Genomic DNA, 24,333 nt, shown 5'->3' with positions numbered 1-24,333 from the left:
CCTGCACATACAGAAAGAAGGTGACACTGACCCTGGGCTCTATTCACAGAAGAGTTCTATTTACAGCCAGTAAGAAAAAACAATGTTGTTTAAAGCTCCAGAAAGGCCCCTGACTTCCCCTCCTAAAAGAAAATTTTGCATAGGAAATGCCTAATCCTGCCACACTTTTGAGAATCATCTTTTCACTAGTGGGAAGGAAGAAAAAAAAGAAAATCTGTTCTTGGGGTTTCCCTTCAAAGCTTTTAGATTTTAGTCTTCAAAGCATGATTTAAGATTTTCATTTTGGGGGATAATCGGGGTGAAAACAGAAGTTCTCAATGATCTTCAGCTGAAATCCATTTCTTAGGCAACTTTCTCCCTAAGTCTCTGGAGAGGCAAGGATGGGTTTTAGCTCTCACAGGGCTGTTAGCCCATCAGGTGATATATCACAGCTCAAGTATCTGCAGTTCTGATCAGGCTGAGATTGTTCTTTTATCCTTCCTATGACCTTCAACTAGGAGCATAATACTGTGTATTATTAGATAGGCTGGACAAGTCTATATCTTGCTTAGCTTAGAGTTAAGAGGGAGAAAATTTATTGAAATCACGTATTTGGGATTTATCCAGATATTTCCACAGCCAGAATCCAGCACCTTGGGGCCAAACCTATAATATTGTCTCCCTTTTCCTAAGATTGAGGTTCAAAGGCACTCGTGAAGCTCATCACTGCATTAGCCCATTCCAATGAGATTTACCCAATCTGCCACAGAGATCCTAACTGTCATCCACTGGACACCTGATACGACACTTCTGATACTTTTAATTAACTACATCCAAAATAAAATTACCATCTTAGTCCTCAGTGAGTCTGACTTGAAACCGTGTCCCCTCAGTAACAGCGAAGGAAAATGCATCAGCCTGCTAAGGGATGGTGAGGCAGAAAATCCTGACCATACCAGGAAATTCTGGAAGGCAAACAAGGCTCCTTCTCTAGCTAGAGCACCAGGGCTTATTTTGCAATTAGGCAAGAGAAGATAAAGGGACAAGCAAATTTCCTGCTGTGATGGGGCATTTGCAATGCAGTCCCTATAACTGCATCTCATTCCTAGCAGTACCAGTCTACACAGCTCTGGGTTATTATGTAGTGTCTTGGACTGCTTAGAGGTAATAAGCATTCACCGAAAATGGACTGCTATTAGCCACTGGCAAAAGCTGATTATAATAGTGCCAGCACTGGAATATGTTTTCCACCCATTTACAAGAGGAGTAAAATAACAGGAGGAGAAAAAAAAAATCACATTTGCCAGTGTTTGGAGCGTAGTGTGCTCTACATACAATTATCGAGAGAATGACAGGAAATTGACCCATTTACTCAGAAAAGTTCCTATCGTGTTCTGCACTATTTCATTTCATGCCCATTTGAGAACAAGTCATTTCTCTTCAGGGCAGAAGATAAATTGTCAGCTCGTACACACATCTCTTTCCATTGCCAGGCACAAAAATATCACAAAGAAACATTTTCCTGCCCTCTGCTTAATTTTCTTCTTCTTCATCTTCTCTAATAAATGGTGCTAACTATAAAAGTCAACAGACTGTAAATAAACTCCATTCTATTCCTTCCTTACCTTATGATTGATTTTTGGATATAATGTATTCCACCCACAAGGTCTCTTGTCTGATTCAACTGCTTTTCTCAGCACCAAAGAAAAATCAGATAACCTTGGTGGAATAGCTTCATGTGAAAACAGAAAACATTTGGCAACTACAGTTTTCCTAATGGCACACTGCAGTACAGGCTACAGAACACATCAGTGCCCAGCTCTGCGTCAGCATGGGGAGAGTTCTGGGTATTTAGGCAGAGGGGCTGCCAGCAGGGCCATTTCAGAAACAGCAGCAGGAAAAGGTGCCTGGCTTGTGTATGGACACCTTGAACAGAGTGTGGGGAAGCCCCAGGCAGCTTCCCAGCTCTGACCTTGGACTTACTCTGCCCATTTGAGCCAACCACTTCTCCTCTCTGAATGTGCTTGACAGAGGGCAAAAGAGGAACTGGATCACCATCAAGGACAGGAAATTCAATAAAAATTGCTCTCTTCAGGACCTAGACACCCGAAGACAGCAAGGTCCATGGGCAGAGGCAACATGTGCATGTAAGAATTAAAAAGGACATCAAGGAAATGGCTCTATCTACAGCCTAAGCTCAGGTTTCTAGAGAACTGAGCTCGCTGTTCCTGCTCCATTCAAGTGGCAGTGCTCAGCTCTGGTTAATATCAAGGACATCAATCAGCAGAGAATACCACGGCATCCCCGATGGAAGTGCCAGCAGTCTGGGTTTGCAAGAACACAGGTGTCTCCTGTGCTGTACAGCTGGAGAACTGCTAATGTAAGGATGAGCCTTGGGCACAGAGGAGCCAGCATGGCAGTTCTGTACTCCGCAGCTCCTGTCAGATCCATCAAACACCATTCCAACCCACAGCTGGTTTCTCACACCAGTTTCTCGAGGTTTAAATTAGAGCAGCTCCACAAACCTCCAGTTCACACAACTTTTCCTGCAGCTGGCACATTGGCCAGCACACCCCAGCTTATCCTCCAGCCCTTGCTCTGCATGGTGCAACTTCTTTCACATGCCCATAGTGCTGAACAAGACACTGCTCATTTGCTCTGGAACTTTGTATTCAATCTCATCATTTAACACTTTTCTTTCACCTGAATAGTAGCTTCCCTGTGCTCTTCCATCCTGGAACATCATTTCTAAGAGTGAAAGCTACCTATCATTTGGAGCAGGAAATGAGAAGGAGAAGGGAGCTCAGAGCCAGAACCAGCCTCAGTAGCTGCAGCACTCTATTCCTATACTGAGCACAGCAAAACTCATGTTTTGCACAGAAACCAGTCACGAAAAGTGTTATTTGGGATTTGACTATGATGGAGATTTGGGATGGAAATATGTAGAATATCAGCTTGGGAAGTGCAGAGGAAACAAGAGCCTTACTTCACAAACAAGCAAAATACTCAAGGTTCTGCTAATTCACATCTGGACTACTTCCCCTCTCCCCCTCAAAAGGGATTAGCAGAAACACAAAAGGAGGAATTTCCAGGTCAAGAATCATATGGAAATTATAGTCAAAACCAAATTGTTTGGATCTGGTCTTTGTCCCAGGGAAAAGCTGTTTGCTCCTGCTTAGTACAGAGCCCAGCCCCTGAAACCCAGAGTCTGCACATGCCTACAGGGAATGTGAAAAAGAGGGAGAGAGAAATAAAACAGCTCCCTACCTCACAGTGAGAGAGTTTTGTTTCTCTCTGGCCAACAGTATGGACATCTAGACATGTGCAAGAGAACAACAGAGAGCATTACCTGCTGGGGAATAGGATTGCTGTTCCCCTCTGTGAGGGCAGCCAGATTCACTTAACTCCCTAGGAAAAACAGTAGAATCATTAAGAGACACTTTTGTACCTTCATGTCTTCATCAGCTAAGGAAAGAATTTCCTGTGGCTAATTACACATTTTAGCACTGAGGTAGTGATTGTCCTCTAACTGCAAACATCTGTCTCCAGCCTGGGGGAGAGCCCAGCTCTGACCACAGCACCTGGGCACAGGCACTGGGCAGACAGGACAGGATGGTGATCCCTCACCTCCAGCCCCGTGGAGTACACACAGTCATGGGAACATGACCCTTTCTGAAAAGAGATCCAGCACTGGAGGTGCCAGCTCCTGACTGCATGCAGCCTCCTGCTATGTGCCAACCCCATCCAGTCCTCTGCCCAGCTGCCCACCCTGCCTGATCAAAGCCCACAGAGGCCTCTGGGTCTGTTACCAGGAGCAGAACTTTTCCCTTAAGGTCAGATTCAAAGCCTACCAATCCATATATCTGTGGCCATTTTTCCACTGATGGGATATAGCTGCAGTTTTCAATAGCTTGCTGCTTATCCACAGACCAGGCTCGTTGGGCTCACTCTTGATCCCTTAGAAGGTAACCAAATTCTTCCCAACATTGAGAAAAAGGAGATAGGGCTCTTCAAATGCCCCACTTCCTCACCTTACTTCCTATTCCTTTGTTTATAAGTGTTGAAGTATGAGGTTCATATTAATGCCATAGCCCTGAAGTTCTGTTGACTGACACCCAAGGGTGAAACCAGGGATGTGACCCATCCACCATCTGTGCAGGAGGAAACTCCCTTGCACAGTTGAACGAAATTTGCCTCCAACTTCCCACCTCACTTCATACATAAATTCTCTCATAAATTCACATTCTCTCCACATGAAAAAAAAAAAAGAAGGAAGAAGGAAAACAAATATCTTCCTCTGCCAATACATACATGTGTACACATGCACAAATACTTAGGAAAAATTGAAGAATCTGTAGATGGAGGGGTTAGTGCCAGATTTAAAAATTATTAAACATTATGTACAAAGAAAACATAATGAGCTCCTACGGGATGTAGGAAAAATTACCCATGAATGAGAGGAAAATGGATAACCACTCCTGGGTTTGCCACTGGTGAATTATTTAATAATCACTCCCCAGCAGATGGAATATATTTATCTACCTCATTGGAGCACACTTTGCAATTTATTTATATTGCTTTAAAATATGATTATTTATTTAAAAAATAAACAAGGTAACCACATGGGAAAAGGGAAGGAAACAAAGTTTAGAGGGGGGAAAAGTATGCTTTTCAGTTAATTTTAGGGAATTTCTACTAAAATTAACTTGAATCTTCCTTACTTCTACTTTAAAAAACAGAAATTGAAAATTCTTTTGATCAAACCAGTCTAGATTTTTCACACACTCAAGAGGATCACTTTGTGAGATGGGGTCTGTGTCTCATGTCTTTCATTAGCCATGTTGTCTTGGGCACCACACATCAGATTCAGCTCCTATTAATTTTAAGGAAAACATTTAAATTGGGATCAGTGGGAGCAGGCACACAACTTAGACTAATTTGTTTTATGGGATCCAGTCCCTCATCTAAGTTAGCAACTCTAACCCCTGGCTCAAACAGCACTCAGCCTTGTCATTTAATTAGACACTTATTCTAAAATGCAAAGGGTGCCATTTAGCAAAGTTTGAAAATGCAAAAGGTACCCTTTAGTACTGTGTAAGTGCATAAGTGAACTGCCTGCTTCCAAAATTAAAGCAGCAGTTGTGAGCAAAATGCTCTGTCCACTCAACAGCAAAGTGTATTACTGATGATTGAAGACTGATTTGGACAAACCTGAGGGAAGGTCCATGAGAGGAAGGAATACCTTTTCTGGGCAAATGCCAAATCATTTCAGATTGAATTCAGGCTTCCAGATTCTTCCTGTGCAAGTCTGCATGTACGTACAGGTATACATTAGCCATGGAGGGCTGCACAGAAACTCTACTACCCAGCTGGGCACAGATGTTTTTAGGAGTTGGAAATCACCGGGGAGAGGGGAGGTCAAGAGAAACCCTGCAGTGTAACACAAGCTTTCATACTTTGCCCAATGAAAACACAAAAACCCCACCAATACCAAGCCCTAAACCACTGCTCCCTCACCAAAGAAAAAACCAGTTGCTCTTGGTGAAACCTCTTCACAAGTTTTTCAACAATCCATTCTGATTTTCTTTAAAACCAGTGAAGTTTATTTACAGATCTCAAATGTGAAGAGTCCCATGGTGAAACTATCAATCGTTATTGGAGACATAACATTTTTTAAAGTGACTAAAGAATTACATGACTTACTATTAAGAGTTTAAGTCTCATTGTCAAGAGTGGGTTAGCAAACCAAAAGCAGCCAATTTCTCAGTCACTTATATGATTTGAAAAAGTTTCTCCAGGTCCTGATGATATTTTGTCTCTCACACCTTGCTTCCCCTTCACAGACTAAGAAAATCTGCAATTAGGATGAATCAAGAATAAGTATTTTGTAAAAGATTTAACCTTAAAAGAAATAGAAATCTGATAGACTAAAATCCAGCTCAGGCATAGACATCAGTGTTTTACCATCTAGCTAGTTCAGCAAAAGGGCTGCTCTATAAATAATCCAGTATAGTGAATGCTATACATCTTTGAAGTAAAAATGGACTACTAGAATACCCTTACTTAGTTCAGGTTGAGGAGAGCAAATCAACGTGTCCTCCTTACTAGGAAAAGGCTAAAACATAGGCACATCCTCTCTTGAACTGGGAGTGCTGCACTTCCAGCAAAAAATCCAAATTGACCTCTACAATCTCAACATCCTGGAAGAGTAAAAGCAAACTCACTGCATATTATTTCTGGAAAGAGAGAGATCAGATTTTAAAAATTACTTCCACCACAACAATCTAACACATGAAGACAGACAGTACAGATGTGCATGTCTCTGGTGGGATGTGGACAAGGGAGCAAAGCTCTCCCTACATCCTCCTGACATGGAAAGATGGAAATGTCAAGCACCTTGTGTGGTTACGCACTCGTTTATTTTAAAGACAGAAAGGATTAAATACATCTACATAAAGGAAAGGAAAAGTGTTTAAACAACAATAAAAAAAAGATTTAGTGGCATTAATAAAGAACTCCCTTAAACCACCATGTCACCATTAAAGTAATTAATAGGGCATGCAAGACATTTCAGTGGAAAGTGAGCAGTGCTCACATTAGAGCCTTTAAAGTTTTCACATGACCTCAAGACAGACTACAGCATTCTTGTGCAAAAGTACCCTCTAAAAAAGAGATGGGGGCATTCAAGTCTATAAAAGAGTGGTTTTAAAATTTAAATGATATGGTCTAAGTCTAAAATGCAAAGGTTAAGGGAATATTAGAAGGGCAATAATTCTATCTGATTAAACTTTTATCCAAAGTGACAATAAAATGTTCAAAATGAATTAAGGACTTTATTAACAGATGCAGAGTCTCTATAAAAAGAGTTTGAAATCTAAGTGCCACAGAGGAGAGGTTTTATTGGTTTTTTTTTGTCTGGATGGAGGTGATATTACCATAAAACTTTAATCTTATTGCCATGTCACAGTGAAAGTAAAACTGTCAGAGGTAATAGAGCAAATCAGGACTGCTTTCTCTCCCTGCTCTGTTGCAAGGGCCTCTTTCCAGAATATAAGAATATGCATGTTCTATGTATGGCATTGTTCCTATAGGTGACAGACACATGTGGACAGATTATGGGCTGATGACTCACCTGGCCTTCTGCTGGTTACAACAGTCCCAAGGTGGTAAGTACAGGCAAATTATATGGACCATTTCAAATCAGTACTTAGCAAAAACTGGTGCTGTGCCACCAGGGACTCTTCAGAACATTTCAGCCTTTCCAAAAGGGAATTTGCTATTTCAGGACAGTTTTAAACTTTTTACTTGTTTATTAGTACCTGTATGTAGTAAGAGGGTAACAATTTCCAAGCCCTTAAACAAAGGCATTTCGCTACTTTTGAGTGATCAAGTTTAAGCCAGCCATAAATCTGTGGAACAGGATAAAAAACCAAGACTTTTTCTGAAGACTATTGCTAAATGCTAGATATGATTTAGAGCGTGGCTCAGCTCCATCAGGGCCTTTAGCAGCCATGATTTCGGCCATCACTAGTTTTTCCTCCTGTTTTGCTGCTGCTAAATTCTGGCAACTTGGTTGCCTTGGTGATGGCTGCAGTGCCTGTGGCAGATGCACTGGAAGACATCCTGCTAATTGGTTTGGCTTTTCCGGGAACTCTTGAGCCTTCTGCATGTTGACAGGAATGCTGTGATGGCCACCTGTGCCTGTTCCACCAGCCTCTGACCCACCACTGTCAGCACTGGGCACAAGCCAGCCCCCAGCCTGCCCCTGTCACACCCTCCACGAGAGGAGCCAGGGCTCAACCTCTCTGAGCCCCCACAGAGCCCCACCATGCTACAGCTGCCCCCATTCCCTGCTGAGGAGCCCAAAAGGCACCTTTAGGAATTCCCACATCCTCCTTTGGCTGTGCAGCACCCACGAGAAAAGCATAGCTCCTCAGAGGAGCAACCGACTGCAAATTGCCGGGGAGACTAGGATGTCAAACAAATATTTTTCTTTTCACAACAGAACATAAATATTTGGCAGCACATTTAATTTAAAAAGTCTAGAAGTTATTCAAAGAGATTGGCGAACGTTGCTATGATGTTAGTTTGCTTCCTAAAATGTGACCAGTCACAGATGGCTTGCTGTAGGAAATATTAAATAAATTTTTTAAAGTGTTGTCTGGCTTGAACACAGATTGCATTTACACAGATATCTTTGTTGGTGGAATGCCAAGATGGTGTATTGGTTCAAACATGACCTTAAACAAAAAACTACCTTGTCAGGAGCTAATGGAATATTCATACTTAAAATCTCAATCCCTGATAACATCTGAGAATGAATTTACATTTCAACACTGTTATTTTTCCCCCCTCTTGCTGTATTTCCCTTCACAAACAAGGGAAAATATCTGGGTTTGGTCAGCAGCAACTTTTAGGGTTTGGGCACAAAAAACATTACTTTTTACATCTTTGAAGCAGTTTGAAAAAACTCTACATAAAGAATGTTAAGTGACAGGAGAATCTGGAAGGCCACTCAGTGTTAAAGAGTCAAACAGCAAAGATGCAAATACAATGAGCTGCAGCATTAAACACATTCATAGACTGACTTCAGCAAGAAAATAAAAATCAAAACAATATAAAGATTTTTTTCAATGGCCAGCATCTGCAGGAGCACACTCCTATAGTGACTAAAGACTATCGAATCTGTGCTTTATAAACTCACACCAAAGAGGTCACAAAGATTCTTGGTTTATTTATTTCTGTAAAGCTCTACTTTTAGCAAAAACAAAGGCCTTTGAAACATGGGCATGTAACATAAGAATGGCCACCAGTTCCTCACTGCCTGCACCTCCTGCACGGCCCCAGAGAGCTGTGGTAAGTCTGCTCTGACAGTTACAGCATCAGGTTGGTGTGGGAAACCTCCATGGTGCTTCTGTGTCAAATGTTTGTCAGGAAACAGCAGCCAGGGAAAAGCAGGGACAGTGCGGAGCGGATCTCATCACTCATTTTCAGCAATCAGATGTCCCATGAGTTCCATGCTCACCAACATGCGTGGTGCCATCCCTGCCTAACCCCACAGAGGCCTCACAGAGATGGGCACACACTGTGAGACCTCACTGACCACATCAACCTCTCTGCTCCTGTGAAGGCTGCTACCTACCAGTGCATAATTATCTCTTGTTCCCAGCAAATGCCAGCACCAGAGTTAAGCTATAATCTGGTTTTCCTTCTGCCCAAAATATCCCAGTGGATTATTTATCTCTTCTGTCAATATTGTACTTGGACCATGGCTTTGTAATCAATGCAGATGAGATGAAACTTACAATTTGCTTTATCCCTACGTGAGTACCAGACACTCTCCATACTCTTAAAATCAATAAACTTTTTCTCCCGTCACCATTCCCATTTGTTGTACTTTCCCTACAATGGCATGATTTTGTTTTTTTCCAACCAGAAATCTCCCAAGCCCACTGGGGTTTCTGTGTGTGTGATGTCAAGTTAAACAGTTTCCCCCACTGCAAACAAACATCACATGCACACAAATCATGTCCTGGAGCGAAGAGCAGAGGCAGACACTAGAGGGAGGATGGACTCACAGACTGAGCTTTTGCCAGAGCAAATTCCTTGGATTGTGGCTTCACCAAGGAGACGGCTCAAGTGGCATGCTGCAAGAGCCTGCTGGGATCCCTGGCACTCAGGCTTGCAAATCACTGTCTGGACTGAAGGAAGAGGGCATCTGGAATTGAGAGTGAGCAAGACAAGATTTTGCTCTCTTCAAGGCTGCTCAGGGAACCATTTCTGCTAAATCCAAACAAACCCATTCCAGGACAGATTCAGCTCTGTTACTCACAGGTACTGCAGCAAGCTTTGCCAGCAACTCTGCACAAGGAACTGGTAAAAATAAGCAACACTTAATGGTTTGTTTATTTCAGTGAGTTTCAATTTTTTAATGTCTGGATACTGCAGCGCTTTAACATCACTGCATTAGAAAAGACAGAGCTCCATAATACACAGATCTGATGGAAACACACATCTAAATTACAGGCCCAATTTCAAATACATTACAGACTTTTCAGAATAATTGTCTTCAGCAGTTTGAATTAACAAATAACTATACAGGGTTACAAGCAAGCAGTAGGACAGGAAAGGAAAGGAACACTGTCATGGTACCTTCCACCCTCCTGGGTTTTCCAAGAGCCCTCACTCAGTTTTCAGATGCTCGTTCTTATTCCTGTCCAGTCTCTAAACAGCAGTGATTAGAAGAGGGGAAGAAAAGAAAGGTAGCTCCTTCACCTCAAGATCTTGGCAGGCTGAACTGCAAATTGGTAGAAAATTGGGCTGTGGAAAACCTGAGCTGTACAGTGCAGGATGTTTTTGTGGTCCTGGACAGGTCATTCAAGCTCAGAACTGGAACAAGTAAGGCTAGAAAAACATCCCTAGGTCTGCCCATGCCTAGACCTTAACCATACCTAAGACTTTTGTCCCAGCTGTCCTTGAAGGCTTCCATCAATGAAAATCCATGATCTAAACAAGCTGCATTTAAACTTCTCAGAGTCAGATCTCCATCTGCAATATGGAGACAATGCTGTTGCCTTTCCCACAGACTTGCTTTTTATCAAGAAGTTTTTCAGAGGCAAAGACTTTCATTCACTGACACACCACAGTGAGAGTTTATTACAGTGCTATCTCCAGATGCTGCTCAGGCAGCAGAGAGTGAAAGCAGCAAGTAGTTCACTGAGGAGGTGGTGAGGAACAGATGAAAGAAAAGGGATGAACGCTGTAAACACTGGATGTAACTTGCCAGTAACCATCTACACTTGACTGCAAATGAGGAAGATACTACAAAGATGTTATTCTCTCCTTATAAGCCATTTCTGCTAGCTTGCAAGGCCAGCAAGCCTTGGGATACATTCCACAGGGAAAGCTCAACGCACAGCTAAAACCCATTGCTAAATGACTTCGCCATCCCCTCTACTGTAGCATGATCCCTAAGTAGATCTATAGCCAGGAACCATAAAATCCCATTAGTCCTGCAGAGAGGGAGACTATTTTCTTCCAAAGAATATACAGTTGGTCAGTGGAATTCACCCTGTGAGGCAAGAAATTCACTGAATGGCAGCAGCTGGTCCTTCACAGTATCATCTTTTCAGTTACTAAGAACTCTTCATTTCCCATGGTATAGTTTTTCTAGATTATACATGTCAAATCAATGCTTAGTTCATATAATCAAAATATGAAAAATGCCTCTAATTATAAAAGCACAAGGCAGAGACAAGACTACAATTCAAGTTGTTATGGCTGCCAACACACACAGGAGGAAAGATCTGGATTCTAGCAAGCCATCACAAAAATCTCAAGTAAGCCCAGGTGTGGAGGAGGACTCGTCACTTAATATGGACACATTTTTAAATAGGGGCCATGAAAAGTGATCCATACCTAACAAAACTTTGCACCACCAAGACATCAGTGAATAGTTAATCAGCCTTTCATGCCCAATCTTCCAACACAAATGTATCTATTAAAACGCTGTCCAGCACTATGGTACTTTTCCAAAAATATCCCCCTAGTGACACTGTTCTTATTGGTAGCATCAAGTTGCTTTGCCTCCACAATCCATAGCTGGTCTTCCTCTAAAGCAACACTCCAGTCAGCTTTCTGGAAAGTCAATTACTCCAAGGTATATTGGTCTCTGAATCCATCACCAAGGTGAGCCCAGTGCAATTCTTGGCAGGGCTCGCACTCGTGTCTTCCAAGAACACTATGAATTTTCCTTCTTACAGGCTTGATTTGCAGGCTTCTTGTCCTGTCCTTGTTGGACAGCAAGATGAATTGGCCCTGTCCTCTTTAACATGAGCCTCTGGGTCTCTACAGAGGAATCTCTGTAAAGCGTTACCTCATCATCTCATGGTACACTTTCTCCCCTTTCTTTTTAATTCCAGTTTAGAAAGAAGGTTATTGACCTCTGCTGACTCCCCCACCCACCTACCCCTGCAAAGGAACCTTTTCCCTTGCCTTGTGACAGAATAAGAGGCATGACCCATCCCCTGAAACAGCTGGTAGGCCACTGAACAAATAGATGCAGTCTTCCAGAGGGTCAGCTAAGTTCAGCTGTCCCAGTTCTGACAGAAGCTGCTTCATCGACATATTCTCTCACACGTTTTTGTACCTCCTAGACCTGGACTCCTGGAAGCTCCAGGTGCAGCTTATGTAACAGCATCCCGTCCTCCTCTATCTGTGCCCTGATTGCACAAGAACATTTACCACTCAAAGTAGTAGAGTTGAGCTTATGGCCACTATTACTCCTCCGCCTTCTGTCTCTATTTTTTATATCAGCTGTTGCTGGGTGGTATCAATAGAAAGGGCTGTTACACTCTTAACGGATTTACTAATTTTTCATTTTTACAAATAATCAGTTCATTAGACGTAACAGATTTCCCTTGACATGATGTTTTTTTCCATGGAATTACCAACTGGGTGCAGACTAGCAAAATTATCAACGCTAATAATCAGTAGCAATAAAACACGCCTGTGAGTGAGCCAAAACTCTGGACCAGTTTTGTGGCTGCTATGCCCATGGGCCACTTCTGTTGGGGGTAAGAAATACCCAGGGCTGAGCCTGCTGCTGCCTGGCACAGCCCAGCTCCATCTCTGTGCCACAGGAGCTGAGCTTTAATGCTTTTCGATCCGCGGGTCACAGGTTCAGCTCCCTGCTGCCGATGACTCACACAGGAGCTCCAAACTAAAACTAGCAACACCAGCTTTTTTCTAGGAGGGATTCAAGAGCAGCATTGATCTCAATGAAATATTTTGAGGGCAGAAAAATTCCACCATGCAAAGAGAGCGTGACTTCTCTTTAGTTTATTTTATATTTTTGTTCCAGTTGTCATTTTGAATTCAAACTCTTTGGAAAGCAGGCATAATAGTCTTAATGATCCCATTGAGCAGTTTAAATTCAAATTGTGGAGCACTTGCAATACCATGCTGGCAGCACTTTCCATAAATTACTCTCAAATTCAATACGTTGCTTGACAAAAACAAGAATAAAGGGCTTTTTACTTTAAAAAGAAGAAAACTTGTATCATAAAAAAAAATCTTTAAATTATAGTTTCTCTTTTCTGGTCCAATTTAAATTGTTACACAGTTGCTAAATTAGTGCTGTAATCCCTGCTTACAAATTGCAAAATTATTTTTAAAAATAGATGTATTTTTACTGCAGGGAACAACCTTACACTTTAAACCCTATGTGCTGCAGGAAGCTGCTCTTGCACAGCTTTCAACCAATCAAACTCACGTGCACATAGAGTGAGGTTTACAATACCAGTCACACTGAAGCCAACAGCAGTCTCACCAGAGATTTCAATGAGCACAAATTGAGTTAACACTGACATTTTAGAATGATTAGCAAATTTAAGCCTTCCCAAGATGCTCCATTACACCAGTGGCTCTCGTTGTACCATTTCTTAAAACATCAACTTTTCTCTTGTGTTCTGTTCTGAACCATCTTCTCCTACTGAACTACAGCCACTGATAGGCCAGGAAGTTAGAAGACTTTAAGAGAAAAAAAAAACAAACCTCTAAGATATACCTTTTTCTGCTCACAAAACAAGTAATTGGGGACAGGGGGAATAAAAAAAGGTGGAGCACTATGATCTCAAGTTCAAAGCTGGAGAAAAGCAATAACCAGGGCAAGATTCCTACGCATAATTCTTCTTCCTTCAAGCACTTCCACAGCTTCAATCCTATGGAAAGATGAACTTCAACTGCAAATAATCCTTGCAAGTGATTTTTAGGGATGGGTTTAAGATATTGTCCTCAATATCTCACAGTGCTCAGCAGAAATAGGAAACTTCAATCTCTGGGTCTCCACAGGGCACTGCAGAGCATACCCACCTTCTGCCCTGATCTAGCTTGACTGAAATGAGTTTCTTTCTTCTCCTTTAATCAATCCTTCATAATTTCTAGCCCACCACTTCTCTGAAGTCTGTCATCTGACCCTGGCTATTTCTGCTATTTCCCCTTCCCAATCCCACCATGGTCCTCTCCTCAGGTGGGTCACATTGACCTGGACACAACAGAAGAAACCCCGGGAGACCAGGAGCATCAGCAAGATCTTGCTGCTTTCTGCATTAACTGCAGGAGCTCAGCCCCTCCCAGCCCTCACCTCAGAGTGCACACCTCCAGCTGCCAACCACCAGACTGTCAGGAGAGAGGAGAAAGAATGGAGAAAAATTTCCACATCCTGGAGAAAGTTATCTGGACATCAAAGAACACCCCATTCACAAAACAGCAGCATTACTCTTGCCAGACTGGTGTGTCTGGTTAACCTTGTGCTCAGTCCTTACGATAACACGGTATTTGGACAGCAGACAGCTGGCACTGCTCAACATCTTGCTCTTCAGTCTTTTATAACAACAGTTCCAGTGACATTATGCTTAGCCTTTTCCCTGCTCTCAGTCCAGTGTTAAAATATCTTCAACTACTTAGAGGAAGCAAACCAAATGTTCTTTTGTCAGTAATTTGCCCTGTAAGGGAGGGGGGAAATATACTGATAACATACTGCAGACACGGCGCTCATCACGTGCACAGCAGTGCACTGGTTACACTGGAAATTCTATCATGGTATTTCAAATGTTAACTTGACTGTCATCGTGACTGGGAAACATCTGTCTCCTATTAACACTTTAGTTTTTACAGTTGCTTTTAGTTCAGCAGAAGTGTCTTAATGGAGAAGACTGGTACTCTTTTAGAAATAACATCAATAATGAAAGAATCCTTGGATGCAGAGCAAAACCAGCAAACACATTGGCAACAGAACTCGGTGCACTCAGAAGATGTAACAGGAAATGATAGTGATGGGCTTTTGGGTGGGAAGATTTTTGTGTGAAAGAATTAACTCTGGTACTCAAATTCCCATTAAGAAAAATATTTCTTTTCAAACAGGTGATTGATTTCCTTAGACATTAATTCAGACTTTTGGGGAATTTCATCTTAATCGGATCACTGATAAATAAAACCAGAAACAAAAACAACAAAGAAAACCCCTTCTGCAGGCTATTTAGGCTTGGTACTGACTAACCAGTAATTAAACACAGCTCTTCACAGAAATCTTAATTATGGCTTCACTACACCACAGCTAAGAAGAGTCACACAACAAACTGAGAAAATTAGCCAATTCTAATTGTTTCAAAACATTTATTTTTATTTTTGTGCATAGTTTTTGTGTGCATAAGGCCACAAGTCACACCAGTGAATTATTTAAAAAATAATCAAAGGCTTCAATTTATATATCACAACTAAGCCAGTGTTACTAGGCAGTATTCATTTATTTTCTTCATATAAATTAAGCCTCTAGAACTTGCATAAGAGGTCAGGAGTTTTCAACTTGGGAAAATAGGGATGTGTGCTAGAAATCAGTGTGAATTAGGTAGACCAGAAACAAGTTTCACTGAATTACTCACACTTACACCAGCTGAGAACCCTGTTTTCTCAGCTGGCCGCTGCCATGAATTAGCTGTGCAGTCACATCTGCTGCACCTTCCATGGGAACTCAGGTCCAGAGGAATCCAAAACGAGGTACTTCAGTCCTACTGAGTTTCTGTATTCTGAGATCTGGGATTCCTACTATCCAAGCTATTTTCTGATGCAGGAACTTTGGGAAACAAAATATACCCCACACACCTTCAGAAACCAAACACCAAAAAGCACCCAAAACCAATCAACTAACCAACCAAAAAGAAAGGGGGGGAAGGCCCCAAACCAAAACAAAAATAATCAGAGGCCACAATTCAGCAGAATGTGGCTTGACAGGTTCGATTTTATGCAGGTCATTAACTCTCAGAGTTCAGGATAACTGCATCACACAACTAAAGGCATCTAAAGACAAAAGCAGTCAGACTGTGCCTCATCAATTTAAGGGTCTCATTCATCTGCAAGAACAACTTGCAAGCCTAGCTGAAAGCCTCAGTGTACTTAGGCATTCATTATCCTACTGAAGCCAATGCAGGCTTCATTCCACTGAAAAATCAATGAGACATATGCTCTAGGACACAAATTCCTCAGGCCTAAAGCCAGAGGATGGCAGGAGCCTAGATCCCTTGTAGATCTGGCTTTTAACACAGCAGAGTCCTGAGCTTTCTGAAAGACACTGAGACATAGGTTCCCAACACTTGTTTCTTCCATATTTTAGAGTTTAACATGTGCTTGGGTTTTTTTTTTTTTCTTTTCTTTACTCCATCAGACTGCCAGCTTCCTGCTTCCCATTTTTCATTCACAGTTCCAGCTGCCCAGCTACATATATGTATCCCCATCAGCACTGCCATCCTTTCCCCTGCATGTGCAGCAGCAGATGGATCCAGACGTGTTTTGGGTTAACTCCATAACCATGTTTTGTGGACTGCATGGATAAACATTTAAAGGCCCCTTCTGGTTATATAAAAGGAAGCTATTAAACGTTTACTCTTTCCTCTGTACTCAGAGCTGCAAAGACGTATCACAGAACATACAAACGCAGATGCAACCAGGCAATTATCGTTCCTTTATCCCTTAAATAGATAGAAGATAAATTTGAAAGAAAATGAGGAACAGAATCCTTCTCCCTTTCCTTTTTTATCCTTTTATCTCCCAATGTAGGAAGTTTACTGAACCCTTGCCAACAATTCACTCAGGCTAATGAAGTGTATAAGTAATGGGATTAAATAATCTTAAACCATTACTACAGTGGCTAATGCAGATGTTTTCCCAAACTAAAGCAGATGAGTGGTGTAGAATGCGTGCTTGATTTAAAAAAGAAGAAAAGAAAGTATCAATCTGCAAGCAGATGAAGTCAATTCCAGCCTGAAGTCAATGAAATGTTTAATTCTAGTTACATAAAGTTGCTCCAATTATATTATGAATGCACCTTCCTAAAGTCTTCAGTGCTTTGCACGTGGTTAAACTTGCCACAAAATGAGACTTAAATTTTTTATGGTGCAATCATTTTAGTGCAAACAAAAATAGAAATTATTTAAAAGGTACATATTCCACCAAAAGACCATTTAGCTTTTAAAATCAATTTAACAAGGCCCATCTATCACTGCCATTGTAAGTAAGACACAATCCTCCCTTTTAATATTCAGTATCTCCATAATAATCTCACTGAGAAGTCTCTGTAGAAATAGAGAGAACAATGAAATATTGGTGGCATTTTCAGAAATATTATAGTATTATTGCTCTAATTATCATTGGAATGACAGAAATGTCATGAAAAACATCAATTTTTACTTTCAGAAGTGTAAATCCAATTATCCAGTGTTTGTAAAAACTCAAAACTGGAAGTTTAAAGAAAGATCTGTCAGTATTTTAAGAATGTTCCAGTGCTTTTCTTACTCTAAGTTACAAGGATTATCCTTATATACTGGATGCTAAGGTCAGACCGAGGTAAAGCCTCAGGCACATTATGGGATGTTTATTTAATTTGCACCTGTGCAACTGGTTCCAGCTACTTGTTATGGGAGTCTCTTAAACTGTGCAGTTCCTCAGAGCAACTGTTAATTGTTTGCTTTAAGACCTTGTTGGAGGCATGAAATGAAATTTTAGGGCAATGTAAGCTTCAAAAGATATCTAATCCAAAGACCCTTAGTTCAGTAGAATGTCCTCCATCAAGCAAGGCAAAAGTCTTGATTTTAGAAGTTTTAGTGCTTTCTTGCATCCCACCTCCTTAATCTTATTAGGCACACAGTCTGTAACCATTTTGGTATCAGGTTTCTCAACACAGAAAGTGGAGAAGCACACTACTGCTAAAAAATGACTGCATAGTCTGCTCCTTACAGAGATGAAACAATCACAAAACCCAGCTCTATTCCTGCTGTGTCCACTTCATTTCAGAGGGAAGTCAGACCAGGAAATGTAATTCACCCAGTAAGCTAAAAAGATCAGAGTTCTCAAGACCATGAAAAAACCTGTTGCTCATGATACTGCCACAGAGTTGTCAGAATTTAACTGTAAGGCAAGTCCACAGCAATGAAAGAAAGAAATGTTTCCCATGTCTGTGCATCAAAATCAGGGCACAAAGAGGAACGGGTACTCACAATGTAGCAGGGTTCACAGTAGGCTTTCTTCTCCACGGCGTAGAAGGGCTGTCCCCTCAGCTTGGTGTTGCACATTATGCAGGTGAAACACTCCACGTGGAAGACTTGGTCCATGGCTGTGCAACCAGTGCCCTCTCCGACAACATTCTCCCCGCAGCGGGCACAGCGTCCTGTCACCAGAGGGAAAGGACAGCAGTCAGAGCAAGCCCCTTGTCCCAGCTGCACAGGAGGTCCCTCCACTCACCCGTGGCTGGTGAGGGGGATGTAGCAGCTCAGTCCACAGAAGTCCGACAACATTCTCCCCGCAGCGGGCACAGCGTCCTGACACCAGAGAGAAAGGACAGCAGTCAGAGCAAGCCCCTCGTCCCAGCTGCACAGGAGGTCCCTCACTCACCTGTGGCTGTGAGGGGGACATAGCAGCTCAGTCCACAGAAAAACAATTTGTGCTACTGCTGGCAAAGACCCAGTGCCACTGAAGGCACTCTGGTGCCGGTCCATATGAAAAGATCTAGAAAGGATTGACACTGGCTCCCAAGACAGCACTCATGTCAGCCCTGCTGCTGCAAGCCAGCAATCATTGTAAGGACCTTGAGCTTCAGATACAAACCACTCAGCTATCATCTAACCCACCTATATAGTCATCCTCAGCTCCTCAGTTAGATGGGATAAACCTGTGCCTTAAGCCTTGCTTACACATGAAAGGATTTTGTCATAGGAGGCCTCATAAAGCTGTCTGGTGGCAGCACAATTTAAAGAGAAGTTTTTGCTTGTATAGCTTAAACCAATTCTCTCAATGGAGCCAACTACTTTTTTTTTCTGTTCAAAGATTAATACACATTAAGATATTCTGTCTATTTAAAGCACAGAAGCTATTCCTAAAGAAACTGATATGTGGATATTTTATTCTTACCATCATTCAAGAAAGGTGTATCAGAAACTGCTGGTAAAGACTGTAAGTACAGACAAGTCTTAAGAGCTCTGCCTGTTTCTGAAAAAGATCCTTAATGTCAGACACAAATGCATAACAAAAAGTCTGTAGACGTGCACATACAAAAGGCTTGCTGCCTTGTTCAGATTGTTGCTAAAGATGCCATGTGGCAGATAGTTTTAAAGTGAAGACAAGATTTCCTTAGTTCATGAGAAAAACATTTCCCTAGGGAAGACCGTGGTGCAGAGATCATGGAAGAGGTGGGTAGAAGGCACACCATTCCTTAGTTCATGAGAAAAACATTTCCCTAGGGAAGACCGTGGTGCAGAGATGGGTAGAAGGCACACCTTTGCCATTTTTCTTTGCCATATGGGTTCTAGAAAACGGAGATAGCCCCTAAAGTTCTGATGTCCTTACACAACAATTGATGTTGAAAATGGAAGGCATTAAGTACAAGGTCAGCCACACTACACAGGAGAACCCCACCAAAGGTAATAGAGCAACTGTGATCTGGGGCACTGCCCCTCTCAAAATGGTATTCTCCAGTTTAAGAATAACTGTGGTGACCCCAGCCTTGGGACCCTGCACTTCTTGAAGGCTTCATGGGTGGAGTGGTGTGGTCAGTGAGGGTGGAAGGGAAGCAAGAGCTGGGGTACAAGCAGGAAAGCATACTCAGTTCAATACTGAATTATTCATAAAGGCATATAGAAATAATATGCACCTGATAATAATTACATAATGCAGTAATGATACAATGCTCTCTCATGGTCTGTTTATGGGCTTTTTCATGCAAATACTGCACAACTTCTACAAGTTAGAGCTGTCTTGTCATCTCAAGAGCAGGACTGCTGCCCTTCACTGTGCACTGACAATGTCCCCACACTCATGACTTCTTTTCTGCCTGTCCCACACTCCAACAAGCTACATTCAGGGAACAAAGCATGTAAGCTACTTTTGGATCCCTCAGGATGTGGCAGGATGATATATATACACATTTGAGATATATTAGGAAAGCTTGGAAAATAACCCAGATCATTACAATTTGCTACAATGGCATAACTGTAGTTGGCTTTATACAGGACAGACAGTTCCTGACTCAAACAGCTCCCAGCCTGAGCAACGTGGAGGGAGAACTCACCAGATAAATCCAGACAAGTCTGGAAATCCCCCAAATGGAATTAATAATGATGTATTTAAACTTAACTTTCCTTAGCATTTGTTATTAGGGTTTTCATTGTCACTGTTGTGCTTTAATCACTCCACTGTAACACTTCTAGAGAGGACTCCTTTTTTATTAGCAGAAAAGGAATTCAGGTTTCCCAGCATGGTAGTGAGGCTACAGAGCGTGGGGGAAGAATGGAAAAAACCATGAGGGCTAGGAAGAAAAAAACCCAAACCCACTGAAGAGAACCACAGGAGAGAGCACTGCACTGAGAAGGAGGCAGAAGACACCTCCTGTGTACCACAGGAGAGCCCTGCTGAGCCCTGGTGTGGACAGCACAGAGCTGCTCCAGGGCCTTCTCCAAACATCTCGTGTAGCTGGGCTGTAATACGAAGAGACGTCTGGGGAGCAGTTAATATCTCTATATATAAAACATGAAATTGAAAGCCATTAGTGTATTACTTTACACAGTGTTTTTCCAGAGGGAATATTCCGCTGAAGAATTTATTTTCCCTAGTGTGCCATTCTGTGATCATCCGGTATTATTTTTATGAGGCACTTGGACATGGAATAATGTAGTGTCTATGCAAACACTTCTCAGCTTTCTTTGTTAACATCTGAGCAGAACATGTGGGATTCTTTTCAACCCCTCCTTCTCTTCTCACATTCATAATTTAGCCAGTTCTTGTGTGCATCAGCATTTATCTTCCTCGTTGACCAATCTCTCCATTTGCTGAAGAAGCTCTCTACATGGAGACCATACTTCTGGCTGCACTTGTGCCAGGAGACCTAGGTCTGTTTCCTAACTCAACCTGTAATCTCTAACAAGTCACTCAGTGCCTTTGTACCTCTGTCCCCTCTTCCAGCATAAAGACATCATCTCTGCCTCCCAAAGGTACCCTGAGGCTACAGTCCCCCATGGCTCTGAGGTATCCCCAACTACATTGCTGGTGGTCAGATACAAACCAAAGAGTAGCACAACATGAGTCTTGGCCAACTTCTCCCCTTTAAGTTCGTTTCCTGAGGCTTTCCTTCCTCTTTCTGGGTTTTTCCACAGAAGATTCCCACTGAGGCAGCAACAGACTTAACCTGTCTACATTTATGAGAAGTCCAGATTCTGCTATTAAGTACACAGACAGAAATACTCCTATAAACTCTCACACAGGAAAGCTTAAAGAAAGCTTCCTTTTTTATAAGTTTTTATGCAAATTATAACACTGTGGCCTTGAGCAAACCATGTTTTTCATGAGACATGGCCACTCCAGTGAGAATCAAAACACAAGCTCTGTGCCTAGCAACTCTCCCAACTGACTCACTCACCCAAAAGGTAAAAGTAAATAAGCCAAAATATTCAAATTTGGGAGCTAACAGTTGGGTGGCTGGATCCACTTAAAGGCACATGGGCAAATACACAACTGATCAGGCTTGCAGCAATGTTATCACTGGAAACTGCACCTTCTGCAGACCTTGGTGCAATCTGGGAACTCACAAGACTTCTGCAAAAACCTTTCTCTTCTCCCAACTCCTGCAACTCGCTCAAATGTAGTTGAAAATGGATATTAGTTTCAAGTGTTGGTGAAGGAGGAACTGACAAGCAGACAGGCACATGCACACAGGCACTGTGATTGCACAAGCCTCATTTCCTTAGAAAACCAGAAAAACCCCACTAAAAACAATGTATCTATCATTATGTCTGATAAAAACAAAACAAAGGTCTGCTTTTCCTCTGTGCCAGTTACCAACGGCGAAGGTATTTGTGGTTGGGCTCACCACAATTAAGTGCCCACACATGTTCCCCATTTTAATATTTTCACACTGTCTCAAATAACGCAGTCCGTTGTGTGCAGAATACCCATGAGTGAACACAGAAGTTGCACTGCTTATTGGGAAAGAAGTAGCAAAGGCAAAGTTTGCAAGACTCAAGAACAAACAGATTGCACAAAAAAGATTACACAAATAATCTAAGAGAAAAATAGCAGGCAGCGTATTACAGTAGAAACACAGAACAACGTGACCCATTTGCTTTCCACAAGCAGCATTTAAAAAGCAGCTTAAAGACAAAGGACAAAATTAGCACTAAACTGCATGAAGATGAGAAACTATGTCATTTCAACATTCTTCTTTTGCCCCTTCAGCCCTTTTTAGATCCTTTTTCAAAATCATTTCAGCAAAACTAGAAGGCGATATGTTGGCAGCAAGCCTGGGAGACCAGAGTACTCTATTTTTGCATGAAAGAGGTTCCTAACCTTGGCCGTGCTGTGACCTTCCTTCAGCCCAGCCTGGCTGCCACATGATGGTCTTACCTTGGGGACATGTACAGAAGTGCCTGCAGAGGCTTCCCTGCTGAAAATGCCATAGTTAGTGAGTGGATTACACAGAAACACTTCAGCAGCTGAAAGGATACATCAGCTACTGTACTCTAGTCTGAAACCTCCTCACTTACTGTCTTCTGCTGTGTAAAAAGTCTGAAATATTGTGAATCTGAAGGAAGAGGGGGAAGGCAGAAGAGGAGCTCATACTGCACAAGATGCCATGTTCTAACTTCTTGTTATCCCATTACTCTTATTACATGGTTTTTGCCTATACCACCACAGATCCTGGCTGTTCAGATTATAGAACAGATCTATTCTGGGAAAACACAGAATTCAAAGAAGGGTCCAACTGCAGGAGTTTACAACCTAATACAAGCAATAACAACCAGGTAGTAATGGGAAATAGAAAGAAACAATCAGACAAAACCAGTTGGCAAGGGAAGCTGTGGTCTCAGCACTCTAAATGTTTTACTGTTGACAAGGAGTCTGCAGACAGCACAGCAAAGGAAAAGGTTAAGGAAGAATTTGAAAGAGGACCCGGAGGGAGTTTAAAGGAAGTTTAATGGAATGCTTCTGAAGAAAGGACAAAGACAACACAAAAGAGAATGTAAGTGCTTGAAGGTTGAACATAGAAGGCTTCAGATGGGAAGGATGAGTTGGTATGTCACTAGAGAATACCAGAGGAAGAAGGGTGGGAATAGGTCATTACAGGTCATGCAGGTAAAGACATGAAGTTTCTGTTTGATATGAGGCAGAAATGAAACCAGAGGAGAGATGTTTAGGAGTTGGATTCGATGATCTTTGTGGGCCCCTTCCGACTCAGGATATTCTATGACTCCATGACTAAAAGGCAAAAATGATCTGGCCTAAGTTAAAAGGCAGAGAGTTATTTCTGCAGCTAGTTGAGCATGAATAGAGAGAAACTGCATTTTTTGAAAAGGTTGTTGAAGAGATTCAAGGTCACTGGAGCTTGGATGCAGGTTTTAACTGTGAAAATGAACAGGAAAGGCCATAATCTGAGCTGTTACTCAGCAAAGCTCTTAAGATTTGGCCAGAAACTGGGCACAATCTGGAGATGAGGAATTAGGCACAGAGCGTCCAACTTTATCTGGGACATGCATCACTTTTAAATGTCAGATTAGGAACATGAGCAAATGGGACAAACATCCACCATTGAAGATGGGTGATAGAATAGGTACATGTCATACTAATCCTTTTGGCAGTAATATTCTGATAGCAATCACACTGGAGCAGAGGACAAAGGCAATGTAACTCCACACAGGTGGCTTGAGATGCTCCTATTTGCACATCCAGGGACTTCAATAGCCTTTCTAGGCTACAACATTATTTTTCTGTCATACCTACTTAGACATTAAGCCATTGGCAGCACCATTGTGATGTACAGTGCCTAACACAGACAATTCAGGCAGCAACTACAGATGCCAAAAGCAGAAAAAGCAGAGAGAAAATGTGCAAACCTCTCCACAAAAGGCTTAAACTCATGAATTCAAAGCATGCATTCTATGTAGAGAAGAGATAGGGGATAATTTTCTGATAAAAGCATCAAAGTAGGGAGGTTCTGCATTTGCTGAAACATGGGGAAAAAACGTTGATATCTCAAAAAACTTGGCATGATGGAAAAAACTGTTTCCCACCTAACCGTACTGTGGGAATACACCACAAGGTCATATCCTCGGTGCCTATCAATTACACAATTTCCCTTGATCAGCTAAGTGTATTCCCTGGCTCTCACTGCAGCCCTGATACACAACACAAGAAAGAACGAAAAAAATACAGCACACTGCCTTTTCAAAACAGCACCAAGAACACTTTGAAAATAGATAAATACGTTGAACAAAATATCTCACTAAAAGTTCCCCTAGCAGCTTCAAGAAACCCAGTATT

At 41.9% G+C, this 24,333-nt stretch overlaps 1 protein-coding gene across 8 annotated transcripts in view; it reads right to left on the bottom strand.

Annotated features, from left to right (window-relative positions):
• Positions 1-24,333, bottom strand: part of LOC120504263 (LIM domain containing preferred translocation partner in lipoma) — a 336,133-nt gene that overhangs the window by 40,235 nt on the left and 271,565 nt on the right. For all 8 annotated transcript variants that reach the window (XM_039713605.1, XM_039713608.1, XM_039713606.1 and 5 more), the window contains one exon: positions 18,027-18,196. In XM_039713605.1, the coding sequence (XP_039569539.1) occupies positions 18,027-18,196 (170 nt within the window). The remainder of the gene's footprint in view (positions 1-18,026; positions 18,197-24,333) is intronic.

The sequence above is a fragment of the Passer montanus genome, unplaced genomic scaffold (genome assembly GCF_014805655.1).
Source record: "Passer montanus isolate IOZ18808 unplaced genomic scaffold, ASM1480565v1 scaffold29, whole genome shotgun sequence".
Taxonomy (NCBI): domain Eukaryota; kingdom Metazoa; phylum Chordata; class Aves; order Passeriformes; family Passeridae; genus Passer; species Passer montanus.
This window is presented reverse-complemented; position numbering and strand designations above follow the sequence as displayed.